This window comes from Bos indicus x Bos taurus, chromosome 10 (genome assembly GCF_003369695.1).
Source record: "Bos indicus x Bos taurus breed Angus x Brahman F1 hybrid chromosome 10, Bos_hybrid_MaternalHap_v2.0, whole genome shotgun sequence".
Classification (NCBI taxonomy): domain Eukaryota; kingdom Metazoa; phylum Chordata; class Mammalia; order Artiodactyla; family Bovidae; genus Bos; species Bos indicus x Bos taurus.
In genome coordinates, this window is record NC_040085.1 from 79,790,878 (window position 1) to 79,809,937 (window position 19,060).

The following is a 19,060-nucleotide window of genomic DNA, read 5'->3' on the forward strand; positions in this document are numbered from 1 at the left end:
AAATTCCTCAACTTCTCAAGGTAACAAAAATACATATTAAAATCATATGATACTGTTCCAATTCAGGCTAAATGGCAAGCCATATACTTACCATAACTGTTTGGTTTCTAATAACTAGGTAAATACGTATCTCCCTCTGTTAAAGCACATTTTGTAGTATAGGCTTCAAGAGTCCCATCAGGAAAATGTCATAGAGACATAACACTGTATCAAGCTCCAGGCATGCTTACATATACACACGCTACAATAAGGTTAAACAACCTCAGAACTTTGGAAAAGTGAAGTGAAGTGAAGTCGCTCAGTTGTGTCCGACTCTTTGTGACCCCATGGACTATAGCCTACCAGGCTTCTCAGTCCATGGGATTTTCCAGGCAAGAGTACTGGAGTGGGTTGACATTGCCTTCTCCAGGGGATCTTCCCAACCCAGGGACTGAACCCGGGTCTCCTGCATTGTAAGCAGATGCTTTAGTGAAGCGTAAAAGAAGAAACAAAAGAAAGATAACTGAAATTTACACCTAAACTATTTAATGACTACAGTCATTTAAAAGATAAACTGACATACTAGAATCCATTATAGTCATAAAATCCGATCTGTTATATGTTATAGCACTAAATAAATATTACACAACAGTACTCTGACCTGGTCCATTTCCAGAAAGAAGAACAGGTAGAATAAATTCTCTAAAATATTTCAATTCGCTACCCCCAATACAAAATAAAATTTTTTTAATAATATGTTTTATAGTTTAAAAAAATAAAATATTTCAATTTGCATACCTTGGTTCAACCACCTACCATAATTTACCTGTTCACAACTCTTTCTCTAATACAGGCCTGAGTTCTTGAAGAATAACCAGCACATTCCCTGCAGCAGAACGGGCCCTCCAATAAATGCCTCTGAATGAATGAACATGCAGCAGGAACGTACTTCTCAGGTATCCTGATAAACCAGTTCAATATCGATATCTTACAAACAGGGACTGCTGTACATATACCATGCTACCACATTTAGATGTAGTCGAGCTAACTGAAAAATAACTAACAGCAACTAATGTTTGTTGGGGAAAAAACTCCTATCACATGAGACATAAAAGTTAGTGTAAAGGGACCTTCCTAGTGGTCCAGTGGCTAAGAATCCACCTTGCAACGCATGGGACACAGGTTCAATCCTTGGTCAGGAAACTAAGATCCCACATGCTTCGGAGCAACTAAGCCGTCACGGCTCAACTAGAAAGTCTGTTCTCTGCAACAAAAGATCTCACACGACATGACGAAGACCCTGAACGCCACAACTAAGACCTGATGCAGTCAAATAAGTAAGTAAAGAAATAGATACATCTTCTTTAAAAAGTGTAAAAACTAACTTGAAACGGAAGAAAATAATGTGATTTTTTTCCCTTAATGGCCACAAAGTGAATACACATCGAACTTTCTAACACTGACCTACAAGATTCATCCTCCAAAATTTTAAAAAGCAATTTGTTAACAACTTACATTAGTAAGTTAGGCCAATTAGTGAATGGAATGAAATCCAAGCCCAATTATGTGTTCAAACTGTGGGTCAAATGCCTTGAGCAATTCTTTCTCTTCAAGACTGCAGAAAAGAACCAAACAACCCTCCTGACTGCTGAGAAGGACTAAAATCACTTATTTTTCTCACAAGTATGTAATCAAAATCGATTACTTTCTGCTCCCACCCAACACAAAGCAACACCATCTGTCCCTCCCATAACTACCAAAACATGCTATAGGATATCCTGGTACTTTATGAATCTTAGAACGTAAGAATCTTGGATTGGAACAAAATTACAAAGCAAAAAAAAAAAAAAAACAAAACCATATTTTCCTAAGTATGTTCTCATCCTCCATAGTGTTCCCACACTAATTTAGCTCCCTACTAAGCTTTATCAATCAAGGAAATCAGAAAAGTCCCAGAATAGATATTACACACTGCTTGTATTTTTTAATTTGTTATTGTTCACAGAATTCAAAATTCAGGGTACACATTACCAAGAGAGTGTTTTTCTGTCGGTGCCTGAATTTAAATGCAAATTACTATTTAATTATATGCAATTTTCTCTCTAAACCTATATATAATACTAATCAGTCTCCAAATGTTCAAAATAAACACACCGATCATGTTTACTTAAAAAGCTTATTGCCTAATCACCATGAGGTTCTAATGCATCAAAAAAGTTGTGGCTATCATGTCACCATGACAGCTTGGCAGAAAGGCTGTTCCCTAAAGATTAGGAACTTCTAGTAAACCACAAATGGGGTAAAGCAGGAGGCATACACAGGATCTGTAGATGCTTCCATAACAAAATTATTTCAATGTCAAAAATTCAGAGCCTACAAAGTCAAATATGTGCCCTACAAAGCTAGCTACATGCATGCATGCCTCAAAGGGAAAGCAGGAAGAAAACTGTACTCAAATCAACTCAAGAAATCATCCTGCAAAGGAGCTTTTCAAGAACTGAAAATGTAATCAAGTTCTTGAAGTTATAACACACTCAAGTTCCAAAACTGAGCAACTATATTAAAATATCATTGGCATACTTTGACAGAAGACACACAATAATAACAGAAAATACTTTAATAGGGTTTACTCGTGGTGAACACTCTTCTAGGGACTTCATGCTTTAACTCACTTAGTCCTGATTACTGACAGACATTCCTGTAAGACAGATACTATTCATTTTACACATATACTGAAGCACAGATAAAATCACCCAATAACATACAAGTAATTAGAGGGCAGTACAGGGATTTTTAAAACCCCATCAGTCAGACTCCAAAGTCCATTTTAATACACTATGTTTCATAATAAGTCTTAAGCTGCTATGGTCAGCTTTTTTTTCTTTAACCTCATAACCTTTTTGGATTTCAAACATCAGGACAGCTTTGTGAAATAAGTACAGACTGTGGAATTAGACCCAAACAAACCCCTGAACAAAGTCTAGGCTTCAGCTTCCCATTATGTAAAATGGGGATACTGAAATCACTGTGAAGGTCAAAGAAGGTAATACAGTTAAAATGCCTAATACAATATATAGAATCGGGGTTCTTCATGTCAAGCGCAGACCTAGAGCGTTCACAGACAGGCTTTGAGGTCACCAGTCTCATAATCGTGTGACAAATATTGCAACGTGTACCCACTTACTAAAGAACTGTCCCTGGATCTTCGAAAGGTTAAGAACCACCAGAGTACCTAAAAAGGTACTCAAAAAAAAAAAAAAGTAAGTTATCTTACCCTTCTTGTTCTCAAAAACTCTAATCTTTCCCATGAAAGATAACACACCAAGGCTTCAGAATACAATGCTAATTATTTCCCAACATTTTACTGGCTTGGTAACTAGTAACACAGGCAAGCGTCTGCCTCGATTTTTAGAGACAGTCCAAAGAAAGCCCTCAAAGCCCTCAAATGCTGCTCCATCCCTCATCCCACCCTTCCCTCATCCCTTTAGGCTTCACCAAGACGAATACACGGTATGCACTCGGGGGAAATCACGAGAATCGTCCATTCGGCTACCCCAAGCACAATGCCGGTTGGGAGAACCAAGGAGGAACCAGAGCCTCCGCGGAGCACGATAAAGACCTGATGCCCGCCGCTGAAGGATGAGGAGAACGTGTTTTCCCCAAACCTACTGGGCAATCCAGAATGTCGTCCCCTCTACCCTGGTCCTCCCTCTCTCTAGAACTCTATATAATGCAGGCAGGTCCTCTGAGCTCTGCCTCGTGCTGGAGTAATGCAAGAGGGAAACATTACCCAAACTGGGGGTGCAGCACGGCGAAGTCGCAGCTCTGCTACTCTGGGAGGCGGTGGCAGCACCAGCAGAAAATACGGCCCTAGACCCTCCCACTCAAGAGAACCCAGTACAGATTGCCCAGCCCGGCGGCTGGGAACCCGCTGCTGGGCTTTTCCGTTTCCCAAAACGGCTTCCGCTTCCGGGCTAGCCTTTGCCGGAAGTGGCGTACGGATGATGCAAACGAGCCGCGCCGCCGGTGATTCCGGAAGAAACAAGAGCGCGGCGTGAACATGGTGAGGCCCCGGGGAGTCCGAGAACGGGCATTGTCAGACCACGTCTAGGAGGAGATTGAGGGAGTGGCCTTTGGCCAAACTTCCACGAAAGTCTCCTTGCTTATTTTCATTCCGATCTCACCTTTTAAACTGCGGGAGTAGTGCTTCTTATGTTTTAGCGAGTTGGGAGGATGGGTTGAGGCAGTTTACTTCAGTCGCTTAGTCGTGTACGGGTCTGCGACCCCATGGACTGCAGCACGCCAGGCCTCCCTGTCCATCACCAACTCCCGGAGTTTACTCAAACTCACGTTCATCTAGTCAGTGATGCCATCCAACCATCTCATCCTCCGTCGTCCCCTTCTCCTCCTGCCTTCAATCTTTCCCAGCATCAGGGTCTTTTCAAATGAGTTAGTTCTTCGCATCAGGTAGCCAAAGTATTGGAGTTTCAGCTTCAGCATCAGTCCTTCCAATGAATATTCAGGACTGATTTCCTTTAGGATGGACTGTTTGGGTCTCCTTGCAGTCCAGTGAACTCTCAAGAGTCTTCTCCAACACCACAGTTCAAAAGCATCAATTCTTCCGCGCTAGTCCAACTCTCACAGCCATACGTGACCCTACTGGAAAAACCATAGCTTTGACTAGAGGAACCTTTGTTGGCAAAGTAATGTTTCTGCTTTTTAATATGCTGTCTAGGTTGGTCATAACTTTTCTTCCAAGGAGCAAGCGTCTTTTAATTTCATGGCTGCAGTCACCATCTGCAGTGATTTTGGAGCCCAAGAAAATAAAAGTCTGGTTGAGGCAGATAGGAGGAATTGGGTATTTGAGGGAAGAAGGATGTGGACAAAAGAAAAGGAACTTAGGAATATGCGGTGTGTTTCCAACTCCTTTTAACTCTAAAATTTTTGTTTAAAGGGGAAGCAAAAGAAAACACGGAAGTATGCGACCATGAAGCGAATGCTTAGTCTCAGAGATCAGAGGCTGTGAGTGTCTGGAATCACCTGGGTTCCTAGACTGCCCAGAGCTATAGAAATCACGAGGGGATAAGTAGTAAAAGTTTCTGTTGTTATTTTTGTTGTTTTGTTTACTTTTGGTGTTATGTCTTGGATTATTATAGGGTAATACGGTACAACAGTGGCTTAGCTGCTGAGCAGGTACACTGATGAATGGGTTGGGAATTCAGCATCTCTTAAGTGTTCAATTTGTATCACTGTTTCTATATACTGTATGTGCCATATCACTTTGAAGCCTCCTGACTGTTCTGTGAGGTAGGTAGGATTTACTTTAAGTTTTTGTCATTACACTGCTACATTCCCCAGTGGGGGGGAAAAGATTTGTTATAATTTTTGAAAGACAGAGATTATCATTGTCTTGTGTACCAGCACCTGATAACTCAAGTATTTTTGAAAGAAAAAATGGGAAAACACCTGCTGCTGCTGCTGCTGCTGCTGCTAAGTTGCTTCAGTCGTGTCCGACTCTGTGCGACCCCATAGACAGCAGCCCACCAGGCTCCCCAGTCCTGGGATTCTCCAGGCAAGAACACTGGAGTGGGTTGCCATTTCCTTCTCCAATGCATGAAAGTGAAAAGTGAAAGTGAAGTCGCTCAGTCATGTCTGACTCTTAGGGACCCCATGGACTGCCGCCTACCAGGCTCCTCCGTCCATGGGATTTTCCAGGCAAGAGTACTGGAGTGGGGTGCCATTGCCTTCTCCGGGGAAAACACCTAGGTGTCTCCATTTGATAAATCTTACAAGATTTATGACTGTGGAGGAAGAGAGTAGAATGATACTCCCTAGTATAAGGAGAAACTAAACAGCTTGCCAGCTTGGTTAAGAATGGATGGAGTTATTAAATAAAGACTGGGCTTCATTGTGTTTAAGAGTCTCAGTACAAAGGAGTAGTCCTTAGAGCCTTCATTGTGGTTAAATTGTATTCTTGACTTTTAGTATGAATTTATTATGTAATTTTAAGGAAATTTGACCCACTAATAATATTTTGTTTCTAGTTAAGGTTAAATTCTGTATATATATTGTCACATTTTAGCCTTTTATAAGAGACATGTGGGAGAACCCTTCCTGCTGTTGAAGCATATGAGTCTTCAGAGGATAAATGTCAGCCTGTTCACCCACTGCTTGGAAGTGGATTTTTATCCTTGATATGAGAGCTGACAAAGAAAGAAATAATATAACCAACATTTACTTATCCACTAATAATTTATATGGATTATTAGCTAATGATTTTAAAATTTAATTAGGTTTTACTGATTAACTGTGTTAATTCCAGGGTACTTTCTACACAGTTATTTGTGCACAAGAAGCCTATGCTGATATTAATATGATAATCTCACAAAATAGGATTTCCTTTGTAGACAAAAAAGAAGAAACTTTTAATAATAATCACTGCTGTGGATTTTTTCTCTCCTACATTGAATTTTTTTTTTTTTCTAGTAAAGAAAAGGATAGATTAAAACCGAAAAAGAAAGAAAAGAAAGATCCCAGTGCACTCAAGGAAAGAGAAGTGTGAGTAATCAAAAATTTCAAGTTTTCCTTTAAAACTAAAAGATTCTAAAACCATAGACCTCTGAGAAATTCAGGCATCCCCTGAACTGATTTGCTCAGTCATTTGTAAGTCTGGCACAGCTGTGCAAATGAAGTGATATCGATGAGCATAAACCAATTCTAATGATTCAAAGGTTTTTGGACTTCATGGAGCAGTAAAAGTTTCCTTAAATCCTGGGGATTAAATCTAATATCATTTTTTTTTTCTTTGCCAAGGAACTTTCAAAAGAAAATTGAAAGATTGTTAATTGTTTTAACATACCCGCATTTCATAAAAGAGACAGCATATCACCAAAAAGTAGTAAGGGCATAGTTTCAGGATAAAGGTTATTCCTTTTAAGTAAGTACATTTAACTTTATGAAACCTCATCACATTTTTCTTATTTTTCTCATTTTGCCCTAGATTGGTGATGGATATATCATCACAGGATTTACTTTCAATGAACGGGGGGAAAGGAACAAACTATTCCAAGCAGAGACTTCTTTTTTGTTTGTTTATACCAGAATATCAGTGTAGACATTACTTCATGTCTTTTTTCTTTTTCTTCCAGCCCCCAACACCCTTCCTGCTTATTCTTCCAATATAACACACAGCTGGGCCCACCTTACCACATCCTGGTCGATACCAACTTTATCAACTTTTCCATTAAGGCCAAACTGGACTTAGTGCAGTCAATGATGGACTGTCTGTATGCCAAGTGTGAGTATCAGACTTTTCCATTTCTCTGACATTTGTAAAGAATAATCATACTTTTACTGAATTTAAAATGATTATTTCAGTAAAATAATCAATTTTACTGAATTGCTGGCCATTTAATTTGCTCACCATAGCGAGGACCCTTTTCAATGAATTGAAATATAATGCAAACTTGACTGGGAATAATTAAACTTTCACAGTTGAGAAAACACTTAGTATATTTTGACCATCGTTACAGACATCAACTTAGAAAATAGGTGGGGAATTTTCTGTTTTAGGATTTTGGATTTTAAAATTCTGGATAAATGAAAATTTATTTCATTTCTCACTATATGTATTATTTACATTAAGTAGGAAGGAAACATTCACCTGTCCACTTCAGTGTGGAAAAGCTAAATAAGACATTTTGCCATTTACAGTCACAGAACTAGAATTGATCATGGGCAACCATTCCTAAGTTTATTCAGTCTGTTGTGTGTTTGTACTGCAAAGGATCTGAGGTAGTTTATTTACACCTAGATATGTAGTTTACCATTAATAGATTTCCCTTGTGTGTTTGGGTGTCTCCTCCTTCAAATGGTCTTCTTTTCCTACCATGAGGAGGAAAAAGATAGTTTAGGACAAGTACAGGGGAATAACTTCCTAATAGTGAGATCTGTTATATTTTGTAGTGGGTTTATATTCACACATTTTCCAGTCATCTAGTAAAAGGTACAAATGAAAATTAAACTTACAATTTGCCATAAAGAATTAATTATTGGAATCAAAGGAAATACTTCATACCTCCTTTAATATATATAAAAGATACTACATAGTGAACATTTACAGAGTGATAGTAATGTGAATGCTGTTTATTGATTTATTAAAATTAGCAAGATGGGATAAGGGATGTGTGATGGGTAAGAGAGGTCAATTCTTTAAATGCCTAAAATTAATATAAAAATTAACTGCATAAGTTTATTGTATCAAGTTATGCATGTAACCACCAAGTGAGAAAAACAGCCAATGAAATTAAAATAGTCATCTCTAAGGATCAGAATTTGTTCAGTCACTCAGTCATGCCTGACTCTTTGCTACCCCACATACTGCCGCACACCAGGCTTTCGTGTCCTTCACTATTTCCCAGAGTTTGCTCAAACTCATGTCCATTGAGTCAGTGATGCCATCCAACCATCTCATCCTCTGTCTCCCGCTTCTCCTACCCTCAGCCTTTCCCATCAGGGTCTTTTCCAATGAGTTGGCTCTTCTAGCATGTGACCAGAGTTTTGGAGCTTCGATTTCAGCATCAGTTCTTCCAATGATACTCAGGGTTGATTCCTTTAGGATTGACTGGTTTAATCTCCTTGCTGTCCAGGCGACTCTCAAGAATCTTCTCCACCACCACAATTTGAAAGCATCAATTCTTCAGTGCTCAGCCTTCTTTATAGTCCAACTCTCAGAATTGGAATGGAAAAAGATCAAGGGATCATTATTTTTTCATATAGGCCTTTTTGTATTTTTTTAAAGCTATGTACTTGTAATACTTAAAAAAAAATTTTCTTAAGTCTTTTAGGAATAATAAAGAGTAGTCTGAAGTTGGATCACGACCATGCCTAAAAGTGGACTAAGGTGGCCTGTATGAGGGAAGAAGCTGATCTTGGTGGACTTCTTCTATTCCCATGGTGTTTCTTATAGTTGTCTTAGCTGCTTCTCCAGGAATGCTGTGACCTGTTTATGAATGAAGTGGATGGAGGGTTTAAGCATGGTCCCTTGGAGTTGCATTGCTTCCCTGGCTCTCTAGCTCCACTACTATTATCTAAATGGTTCAGGGGAAGTCCATGGTGGTCTAGTGGTTAGGACTCGGCACTTTCACTGCCAAGGATGCAGATTCAATCCCTGATTGAAGAACTAAAATCCTATAAGCTGCATGGCATGGCCAAAAAAAAAGATGATTGTTTGGGATAGCATTGGCCTTATAGTTAGGTCTTTCTCCAGTTGTGGATACCATAGAGTACAGCTATAATGCATACAGCGAATTGCTCTCACAGTGCCTTTTCTGAAAGAAAAAACTTACTAAGGAAAATGCCACTTTTCTGTGTGATACTTTTCTGTGTGATCTCAGAGCAAAGGCTGAAGAAACATTCAAGTGCACAAGTTCAGTTACCTAGGAGATTCCTCAACTGTTTTAAGCTCTGCTTATTTTTTTTAACTTGGTTTATTCATAAAAGAAGGCCTTTATCTTCCTTTTGGCTTGGAGCTGCCCCTTTGACCTTTTCGTAGCTCTTGGTCCCTGTTTGACGCTCCAACAGATGAGGACAGTTAGCTACCTATGCGCTTTCTTTCTACTGAGAGTCCTCTTTGTAGTGATCTTCCTGAACCCATTTCACTGCTCTAGATGCAAGCTCTTGTTTCAGTGCTGCATGGCCCTGAAATCGACCCTTTGAAGGCATGTATTGCCCTCGAATTCCATGACTATCTGCTCCTCCTATCTTCTTCCCTCCATTTTACAACTGCTTTTTCTTCTGAGCATTGTATTTTAGTTTAAGATGTCTTAACTTTGTTCTCAAGAGTGTTAGTATACTTGTGAAAAAAATTAATAATCTAGCATGAAGAAAATGAAAGTTCCCTGTTATGCCTTTCCTCAGAAAGGGGCAGTTTTAAAAAGTTCATATACAGTTTCTATGGGGTACTTTTGTTCATAATAAATAACTTCATTCTGTGAGGTTATTTTTGTTCATGAATAAGAATAGATCATGCATTATTTACTTTTTCATCTTCATGCTATTTAACATCTTTAAGATTCAATCCGTATACCATATAAGTCACTCATTTAAAGTATATAATTCAGGGAATTTCCTGGTGGTCCAGTGGTAAGACTCTCAACAGGATATAATTCAGAGAGTTAAATCAGTTCCTTCACAAGTTTGTTACTAATTTTATTTTTCCTGGCAGGTATCCCTTGTATAACTGACTGCGTAATGGCTGAAATTGAGAAATTGGGGCAGAAATATAGAGTGGCTTTAAGGTAGGATGGAGCTGATCTAGATTTGTTTTAGATGGTACACTGAGGATTCTTTGACCCTCCTTCTTCTGTTGCTCTCCAAAGGTTTCTTGTCTGGTTAGTTTAAATAAAAATCATACAAAACTAGTTAACTATGCATGACTTAGAAAGCAGACATTTGAAGGTTAGAGTTTTCCAGCTGAAGCTTTTTGAACTAAACTTCCTTAGTCACACAGGTCTCCTGGGCCTCCTTGTATGTTCCTCTGGATTTTCACTTAGAAAGCGTCTGTCTATTAGTTTGTTATCTGGGTATCTTCAGAATCTCACACTTAAACAGAATCTCACACTCAAAACTTACAAGAAGTTTTGAGTTTAGAAAGTGCCTTTCAGTTTAGTGGTTCCTAAAGTGCGGCAACCCTCCTCCACCCCCAGAGTCCCAGAGACCTTTGCAGGGAGTTTGCAAAACTATTTTCTTAATAATACCAAGGTGTTGCCTTTGTCACTGTGCTGACATTTGCACTGAATGCAAAAAAATGGCATTACCTCAGTACAAAGCAAGACATTGGGCCCAGATGATTCTAGTAGTTTTTTTATTCTTCACTGGCAGTTGTTGTTTTTTTTTTTTAACACCAGAGTCACTTAAGAATATCCTTAATAGAACAGTAAAATTCATTAAAGTGTTAAATCTCAACCCTGGAATACACACCAGTGTTCCTTGTGGTGCAGTGAGAAGTGCACACAAAGCATTTCTGCTGGTGGGCGCACCTTTCACCTTTCCACGGCGGTCGTTTCATAACATGTATAAACCAAGTCACCGTGCTGTGGGCCTTCAACTCCACAGCGCTGTACGTCACTTCCATCTCAGTAAAACTGGAAGGAGACGGAAAACAGAGCAAAGGATGAACGTTGTCTCAAAGGGAAGCATTTGTGAGCTGAATGAGCTGCTTTTTCATGAAATACCATTTTCATGTGAAGAACAACTGACAGACACTGATTTTGAGTTAGGGAAAATCATAAGCTAATCAATCACATTCCCAATGCTAAGGACCTTTCTATTGAGACCAGTGAAAACATTGATGAATGTGGTTTTTTAATGTTATATACGTGTGTGTGTGTCTGTGTCTGCTTTGTTTATTATATGTCCTCCCACGTTGGTACATACAGCTCTACCTCGTTTTTTACAGTAGGCTAGAAGGACCAAAATGTATTGAACTTTTACCTTGCTGATGGATATTCAGATTATCTCCAGTTTTCCACTGCTGTAAACCATTTTGTAGTGACCATCCTTGCACCTGTATTCTTGTGTATTTGTGTAAGACAACTTCCTAAAAGCAAAATGGTTAGGTTTAATTTGATGTAGTTTTGAATCCTGATTTTTCCCAGCTGTGTAGCTTTGAACAAATTAATCAAACTCTCTGAATCTTCTACTTTATCTGTAAAACGGAAATAGAATAATTCAGATTTCTGTAACAAGTACATGATGTAAGGCTTGGCAGCTCTCAGTCAGTAAGCTTTAATTCCCTTTTCTATAAATTGTCTTTCCAATTATTATAGAAGATAAGCTTCAAGGGGAGAATGGTGTCTTGAAATCTCCACATACATCACATTACTCTTATTTCACTGATTGAAGGTTGTAAAGTTACTCAGTTGCTTGAATGCTTTTATTAATCTACTTTTATAATCCTATAATCTGTATAGGATTGCCAAGGATCCAAGATTTGAACGATTACCGTGTACACACAAAGGAACCTATGCAGATGACTGCTTAGTACAAAGAGTAACTCAGGTATCATCATTTTTTAATATTTACTCTGTGCTATTAAAAAAAAAAGATAAGCTATTATTTCCTGAATGTTCATGTAAAGTATCTAGGAAAATAAATGATTAAAAAAAAAATTATATAGAATCCCTTCATGGGAAGTGTTGGTGTCCTCATTTACTTGAGAGAGTGGAATGGAAGTGTATACTGTAACCATAATGGAAAGATCATGGGTTTGGGGAGGAGACATGGTTTCAGATCTTGGCATCTGCATTTATTGGAGGTGTAATTTGGAGCATTTATTGATTCTTTATTCCACAAATCTCCTCTATAATATGGTTTAAGTAGGTGAGTGCAGACATACTAATATATCAGGTTCTGTCTCCCTGAATCTAAAATAAGGTTCCAGGGACTTGCCTGATGGTCTAGTGGTTGACTATGCACTTCCAATGCAGGGGGCACAGGTTTGATCCCTGATGGAGGAACTAAGATCCCACATGCCATGTAGTGCAGCCAAAAAATAAATAATTGAGTAAAGTTCCATTTACTCCCTATGTAGGAATTTTGTTACATCTGAGTCTCCCAGGGTGCTATTTCACACATAGCCTAGAATAAGTAGGTTTTTGATTCGTCTGTTCTTCCTTGTCAAACACTGCAAGAACTTCTATTGCTGATTGACCTTAAAAAGCCTGTCTCTGCTGAAAAGAATCATCTCTATGTAGTGACCACACTGCCATCCCTTGAGCCACTTCATCCCTTGAGTGGGGCCAGCATTTCCCTTAATTCCCCATAGCATGGCTGGCCCTAATCTACAACTCTTTATTAAACTCAGCAAGAGATTTGGGTAGGATGGAAGGCCTCCAGAGTAGGACCAGCCCCGGCTGCTAACTCACTTCAGTCGTATCCGACTCTGTGCAACCCCATAGACGGCAGCCCACCAGGCTCCCCCGTCCCTGGGATTCTCCAGGGAAGAACACTGGAGTGGGTTGCCATTTACTTCTCCAGTGCATGAAAGTGAAAAGTGAAAGTGAAGTCGCTCAGTCGTGACCCCAGGGACTGCAGCCCACCACCAGGCTCCTCCATCCACGGGATTTTCCCCAGAGATCCTTCTAAAAGCAAAAGCTGTGCCTTCGGATCTAAGGCTGTAACTCTGCCTTTACATTGTCTTTCTAAGGGTATTTTCCGAAAACCAAGGAATTGTCTGCCCTAGATATGAAAATCCCTTCCACTTATGAGACAAAAAACAATTTGCAGCTTTTTTCTATCTTCTCCCCCTCAAGATTCTTAGAGTTACAATCAGCCCAGGCAACTTGTTATGTTTTATGTGATAAATATGAGCTCCTCGATCTAGAAACTACTCACCAATTTGTTTTAGCCTTTCCTTTCCTGTTTACTGTAAAAATGAGTGATTCTTCAGACTGACCAGTGATTGTATCCAGCGTCACTTGGTGAGCTCTGTGGAACACCCAATCCTGTCTTTTCCAGCACAAGTGTTACATTGTGGCCACAGTTGACCGGGACCTTAAACGAAGAATCCGGAAGATCCCTGGAGTTCCCATCATGTACATTTCTAACCATAGGTGAGAAGTTTCTCTTAGAGAAGTGATTAACTGTATATAGTTGATGTCAAGATATAGAAGGATTTGGAGAAAAAAAATTTGATGTATCAAATGTTTACATAGTTCTATTTGAATAAATGAGACAAAGTGTTAATGACAAGAACACAAACAAAAGATAAAGCTAGGATTTAGGAATGAGGCAGACAGTCACATTGTTACAGTAAGATCACTAGCAGGAATAGGGAAATGTGTGGCCTTAAATATTGATACAAAGCAGTAACTTAAGCTTATTTTTTTGGCTAGAAATACTTTTTTTTTTGAAAACCTAGTGCAGGTGATTAGCATCTTATTTGGGAAACTGAAAGTTTATTTAGAAAAAAAAGAAAACAAAAGCTGCTTTTTATCCTTCTTTGATATTCCTGTATCAGTCCTCAGACTGTTATTGGCCAACTTTTCATCCTGGGACAAACAGCAAAATGGGAAGAATATGGGTGAGGGGCTTGGGCACACCTGGACTCCGTACCTGGCTCTCCAACTTGTTTCTCCACTTTGAAGAATAAAGATAATATAGTCAGCATTTTGCTGTAAATCATTCATTATGATATGCCTTTAAAATGTTCCCACTGACAAAAAGGATTTACAGCAGGAGGTGAGAGTGATACAATCAGTAAAGGATGGGCTTTTAAGGTGGGTTCTGAACACACGTTTCTAACCAGTGTTAATTTTTTGTCCTCATCAGGTACAACATTGAGCGGATGCCAGATGATTACGGAGCCCCTCGGTTCTAATGAAAAGGGAAACTTTGTCCACCTTCCTTTGACCTGTTTTCTCTTTTGCAAGTTCATTAAACATGCTATAGTGTGAATTACTATTGCACTCACCCACTTGCTCTATAATGAGCTGAGTTACAGTTAAATATACTCACTTTTTAATGTTGTTTTTAAAATTATATTTTGTGTCATTTTAAAATTTGCTGCATCTTTTTATAAATCAGAAAACTTCTCACATGATATGATGGTCATTTTATATTGATTTGCTGCTGCTGCTAAGTCACTTCAGTTGTGTCCAACTCTGTGTGACCCCATAGACGGCAGCCACCAGGCTCCCCCGTCCCTGGGATTCTCCAGGCAAGAACACTGGAGTGGGTTGCCGTTTCCTTCTCCAATGCATGAAAGTGAAAAGTGAAAGTGAAGTCACTCAGTCGTATCCAACTCTTAAGGTTATGCTAAGCATTTAATAACATGTGCTCTTATCCTCACGATATTCATATTATGGTAAAAGAAAGACATGTAGATGAAAAAATACAGTAAAATAATGATGCTAGGATAAAAGTATGAGGGAGTAGACAAACAGGTAGAAAGAATGATTTCTTTCTACTTGGTTGGGATAGGGAGAGAAGAAGGACTGAAGGCAGTTATGTTTGGGTTAATCTTGAAGAGAGCTAGAACATAGAGGGGAGGGGTCTGTGCTCACATCTGAGACCCCAGAGGTAGGAGGTGGGAGGGAGGGGGCTTTATATGACAGGCTGAAGGGTTTGGACGTAATCCTGAGGTCAACCTTCATTAAATTTTTAATTAGGATGGATAACATGATCAGATTAGATGTTTTACATGATCACAAGACAGTATAAGAACAAACAAATAGATCATTGAAACAGATTAGAAAGTCCATAAACAGACCTATGTATTTATGGTAATTTAGTATGTTATAAAGCTGGTATTAAAAAATTTTTAAATCTATGGGAAAAGGAAATTGCATTAGAAGGCCAAATATTGTGGGGTTATCCCACTAGGGTTAGGATCCTGACTTCAGCAGTTAATATCTGTATGAATTGGGAAAATTACATAAGCATTTGATGCTTTCCTTGCTTCCCTTTAAATGTTTTATTTAGGGACTTGCCTGGCAGTCCAGTAGTCAAGACATTGCACTTTCACTGCAGGGGGCCTGGGTTCAATCCCTGGTTGAGGAACTAAGATCTTGTATGCCAGGAATAGCCAAAAAATAGAAAAAAAAAAAAAAATTTTTATTTAATCCTCAAAACAACCCCAACAAGATAGTATTGAATAGTACCCGATAGAAGTGTTATTCAGTAAATGATAGTGATGACTGTATTATAATAACAAGTTGACTATCCACTTGAAAAAAAGTTTATATTTCTACCTCATATCCTTCATGAGATTCCTCATATCCTTCAAGTGGATCAAAGTCTAAATATTTTTTAAGCCATGAAGTGAAGTGAAGCCGCTCAGTTGTGTCTGACTCTTTGTGACCCCATGGACTATATAGCCTATCAGACTCCTCCGTCCATGGGATTTTCCAGGCAAGAGTGCTGGAGTGGGTTGCCATTTCCTTCTCCAGGGGATCTTCCCGACCCAGGAATTGAACCCGAGTCTCCCGAATTGCAGGCAGACGCTTTACCGTCTGAGCCACCAGGGAAGTGTGGAAGTATTCAACTCAGTTCAGTCAGTCTTGTTCGACTCTTTGCAATCCCATGGACTGCAGTACTCCAGGCTTCCCTGTGCATCACCAACTCCCAGAGCTTGCTCAGACTCATGTCCATCAAGTCAATGATACCATCCAACATGGAAGTATTAGAAAAAGAAAAAGGAAAATGTATATAAGCTCTGAGTAGAATTCTTAAAGAGGGCTTCCTGGTGGCACTAGTGGTAAAGAACCCGCCTGCCAGTGCAGGAGACGTAAGAGACGCAGGTTCGGTCCCTGGGTTCGGAAGGTCCTCTGGAGGAGGGCATGGCAATCCACTCCAGTATTCTTGCCTGGAGAATCCTATGGACAGAGGAGCCTGGCAGGCTACAGCCCATGGGGTTGCAGAGTCGGACATGACTGTTTGAAGTCGTGTCACTGAAGTGACTTAGCAGCAAAATTCTTGAAGAAGAATGTAAAAGCCATAAAAGAAAAAAGTGTGGATACATTAAAATTAGATTTATCTGCAAAAAAGAACTTCCCCCAAACTTAAGACAAATGACTGACAAAATTTTCTAATATATATAATAAGGGTGTAAGGACATGGGTAGTCCTGTAGTGCTGACAAGAAGGCAAATAAGTAAAACCATTTTGAACAGCAGTTAGGATCCTTTGGGCTTCCCTGATAGTTCAGTTGGTAAAGAATCCACCTGCAATGCAGGAGATCCTGGTTCAATTCCTGAATTGGGAAGATCCCCTGGAGAAGGAATAGGCTACCCACTCCAGTGTTCTTGGGCTTCCCTTGTGGCTCAGCTGGTGAAGAATCCACCTGCAGTGTGGGAGACCTGGATTCGATCCCTGGGTTGGGAAGATCCCCTGGAGAAGGGAAAGGCTACCCACTCCAGTATTCTGGCCTAGAGAACTGTATGGACTGTATAGTCCATGGGGTCGCAAAGAGTCGGCCATGACTGAGTGACTTTCACTTCACTAGGATCCATTAAAATAAAAATTACAGATGTCATGTGAGCCTGATTCTCTCTTTTAGTTTATAGGTATCATATAGGTGATTTCCTTTAAAATACATCATCAGTGTGAGATAAATGCATGATAAATGTAAATTTCACATGTGTGTACAAGGAAGTGTATAGAAAGAGGTTTACTGCACCACTATAACAGAAAAATTGAAAAGAATGTAAATATCCATCTGAAAGTTTTAACTATGTTACATTTATACCACGGAATGTCATAAGCACTTAAAAACAATGAGATAGATTTAAAAGTAAGACAAAGGACTTGAATAGTCAGTTCTCTGGAGAAGACATATAGATGGCCGAAAAGCACATGAAAAGATGTTCAATATCACTAATCGTTAGGGAATTGCAAATCAAAATCACAGTAAGTTACCACCTCATACCTATTAGGATGGCTGCAGTTAAGAATAACTAAATAACAAGTGTTGACAAGGATATGGGGAAACTGGAACTATTGTGTACTGTTGATGGAAATGTAAAATGGTACAGTTGCTATGAAAAATAGTACGGTTCCTAAAAAAATTTTATATAGAACTACCATATAATCCAGCAATTCCACTTTGGGTTATATATACAAAAAAATTGAAAGCAGGATCTGAAAGAGATTTGTATACCCATGTTCATTAGCATCACTATTCACAGTAGTCAAGAGGACAAAGCAATGCCAGTGTCCTCAACAGATGAATGAATAACCAAAATGTGGTATATACACACAATGGAAAGTATGCAGCTTTAAAAAGGAAGGAAATTCTGGGACTTGCCTAGTGGTCCCCTACACCCTGCAATGTAGGAGATAAAGGTTTCATCCCTGGTCAGGGCACTAAAATCCCACATGCCACAACTAACATTTGACTCAGCCAAATAAATAGATTTTTTAAAAAAAGCAGAATACATCATTGGAGATCTGTATATTTCACTATATGTAAGTTTTAAAAGGAAAAGAAATGCAGAATCAGAGAAGAAGAAATAACGGTAAATAGAAAACAAAAGTTGGTAGGAAGGAGTCCAAACAGTACCCATGATGAATGTGACTAAAGTTCCCTTATTAAAGACAAATACTCAGATTGGATGTTTTTAAAATCTTGTGGCTATATGGTATTTACAAGATGTGCCTAAATCAGAATGACACAAAATTGTTGGAATTAATTAGAAAATACACTTTGCACACAACCCAATAACTCCATTCCTAGGACTATATGGACCTTTGTTGGCAGAGTAACATCTTTGCTTTTTAATACACTGTCTAGGTTTGTCAAAATTCTCCAAGCCAGGCTTCAGCAATACGTGAACCACAAACTTCCAGATGTTCAAGCTGGTTTTAGAAAAGGCAGACGAACCAGAGATCAAATGGCCAACATCCGCTGGATCATCGAAAAAGCAAGAGAGTTCCAGAAAAACATCTATTTCTGCTTTATTGACTATGCCAAAGCCTTTGACTGTGTGGATCACAAAAACTGTGGAAAATTCTTAAAGAGATGGGAATACCAGACCACCTGACCTGCCTCTTGAGAAATCTGTATGCAGGTCAGGAAGCAACATTTAGAATTGGACATGGAACAACAGGCTGGTTCCAAATAAGAAAAGGAGTACGTCAAGGCTGTATATTGTCACCCTACTAATTTAACTTATATGCAGAGTACATCATGAGAAACGCTAGGCTGGAGGAAGCACAGGCTGCAATCAAGGTTGCCAGGAGAAATATCAATAACCTCAGATATGCAGATGACACCACCCTTACAGCAGAAAGTGAAGAAGAACTAAAGAGCCTCTTGAAAGTGAAAGAGGAGAGTGAAAAGTTGGCTTAAAGCTCAACATTCAGAAAACTAAGATCATGGCATCCGGTCCTATCACTTCATGGGAAATAGATGGGGAAACAGTGTCAGACTTTATTTTGGGGGGCTCCAAAATCACTGCAGATGGTGATTGCAGCCATGAAATTAAAAGACGCTTACTCCTTGGAAGGAAAGTTATGACCAACCTAGATAGCATATTCAAAAGCAGAGACATTACTTTGCCAACAAAGGCTGGCAAAGGTTT

The 19,060-nt window shown here is 39.2% G+C and overlaps 2 protein-coding genes across 3 annotated transcripts in view; one reads left to right on the top strand and one right to left on the bottom strand.

The window, feature by feature from the left end:
• The window catches only part of AREL1 (apoptosis resistant E3 ubiquitin protein ligase 1), a 44,408-nt gene extending 40,467 nt beyond the window's left edge, over positions 1 to 3,941 (bottom strand). Inside the window, exon 1 of one of the 2 annotated variants that reach the window (XM_027552435.1) lies at positions 3,770 to 3,941. The gene's annotated coding sequence lies outside the window, so the exon portion shown is untranslated. The remainder of the gene's footprint in view (positions 1 to 3,769) is intronic. The other variant, XM_027552436.1, reaches the window with a different exon arrangement.
• An 8-nt stretch (positions 3,942 to 3,949) lies between these two features.
• FCF1 (FCF1, rRNA-processing protein) lies at positions 3,950 to 14,520 on the top strand. Its single transcript, XM_027552437.1, has 8 exons — positions 3,950 to 4,042; positions 4,934 to 5,001; positions 6,466 to 6,537; positions 7,128 to 7,276; positions 10,205 to 10,277; positions 11,952 to 12,039; positions 13,498 to 13,592; positions 14,311 to 14,520. Exons 1-8 carry the CDS (start codon positions 4,040 to 4,042, stop codon positions 14,357 to 14,359), a joined length of 597 nt encoding a protein of 198 aa, XP_027408238.1. The 5' UTR covers positions 3,950 to 4,039; the 3' UTR covers positions 14,360 to 14,520.
• Positions 14,521 to 19,060: the final 4,540 nt, after the last annotated feature.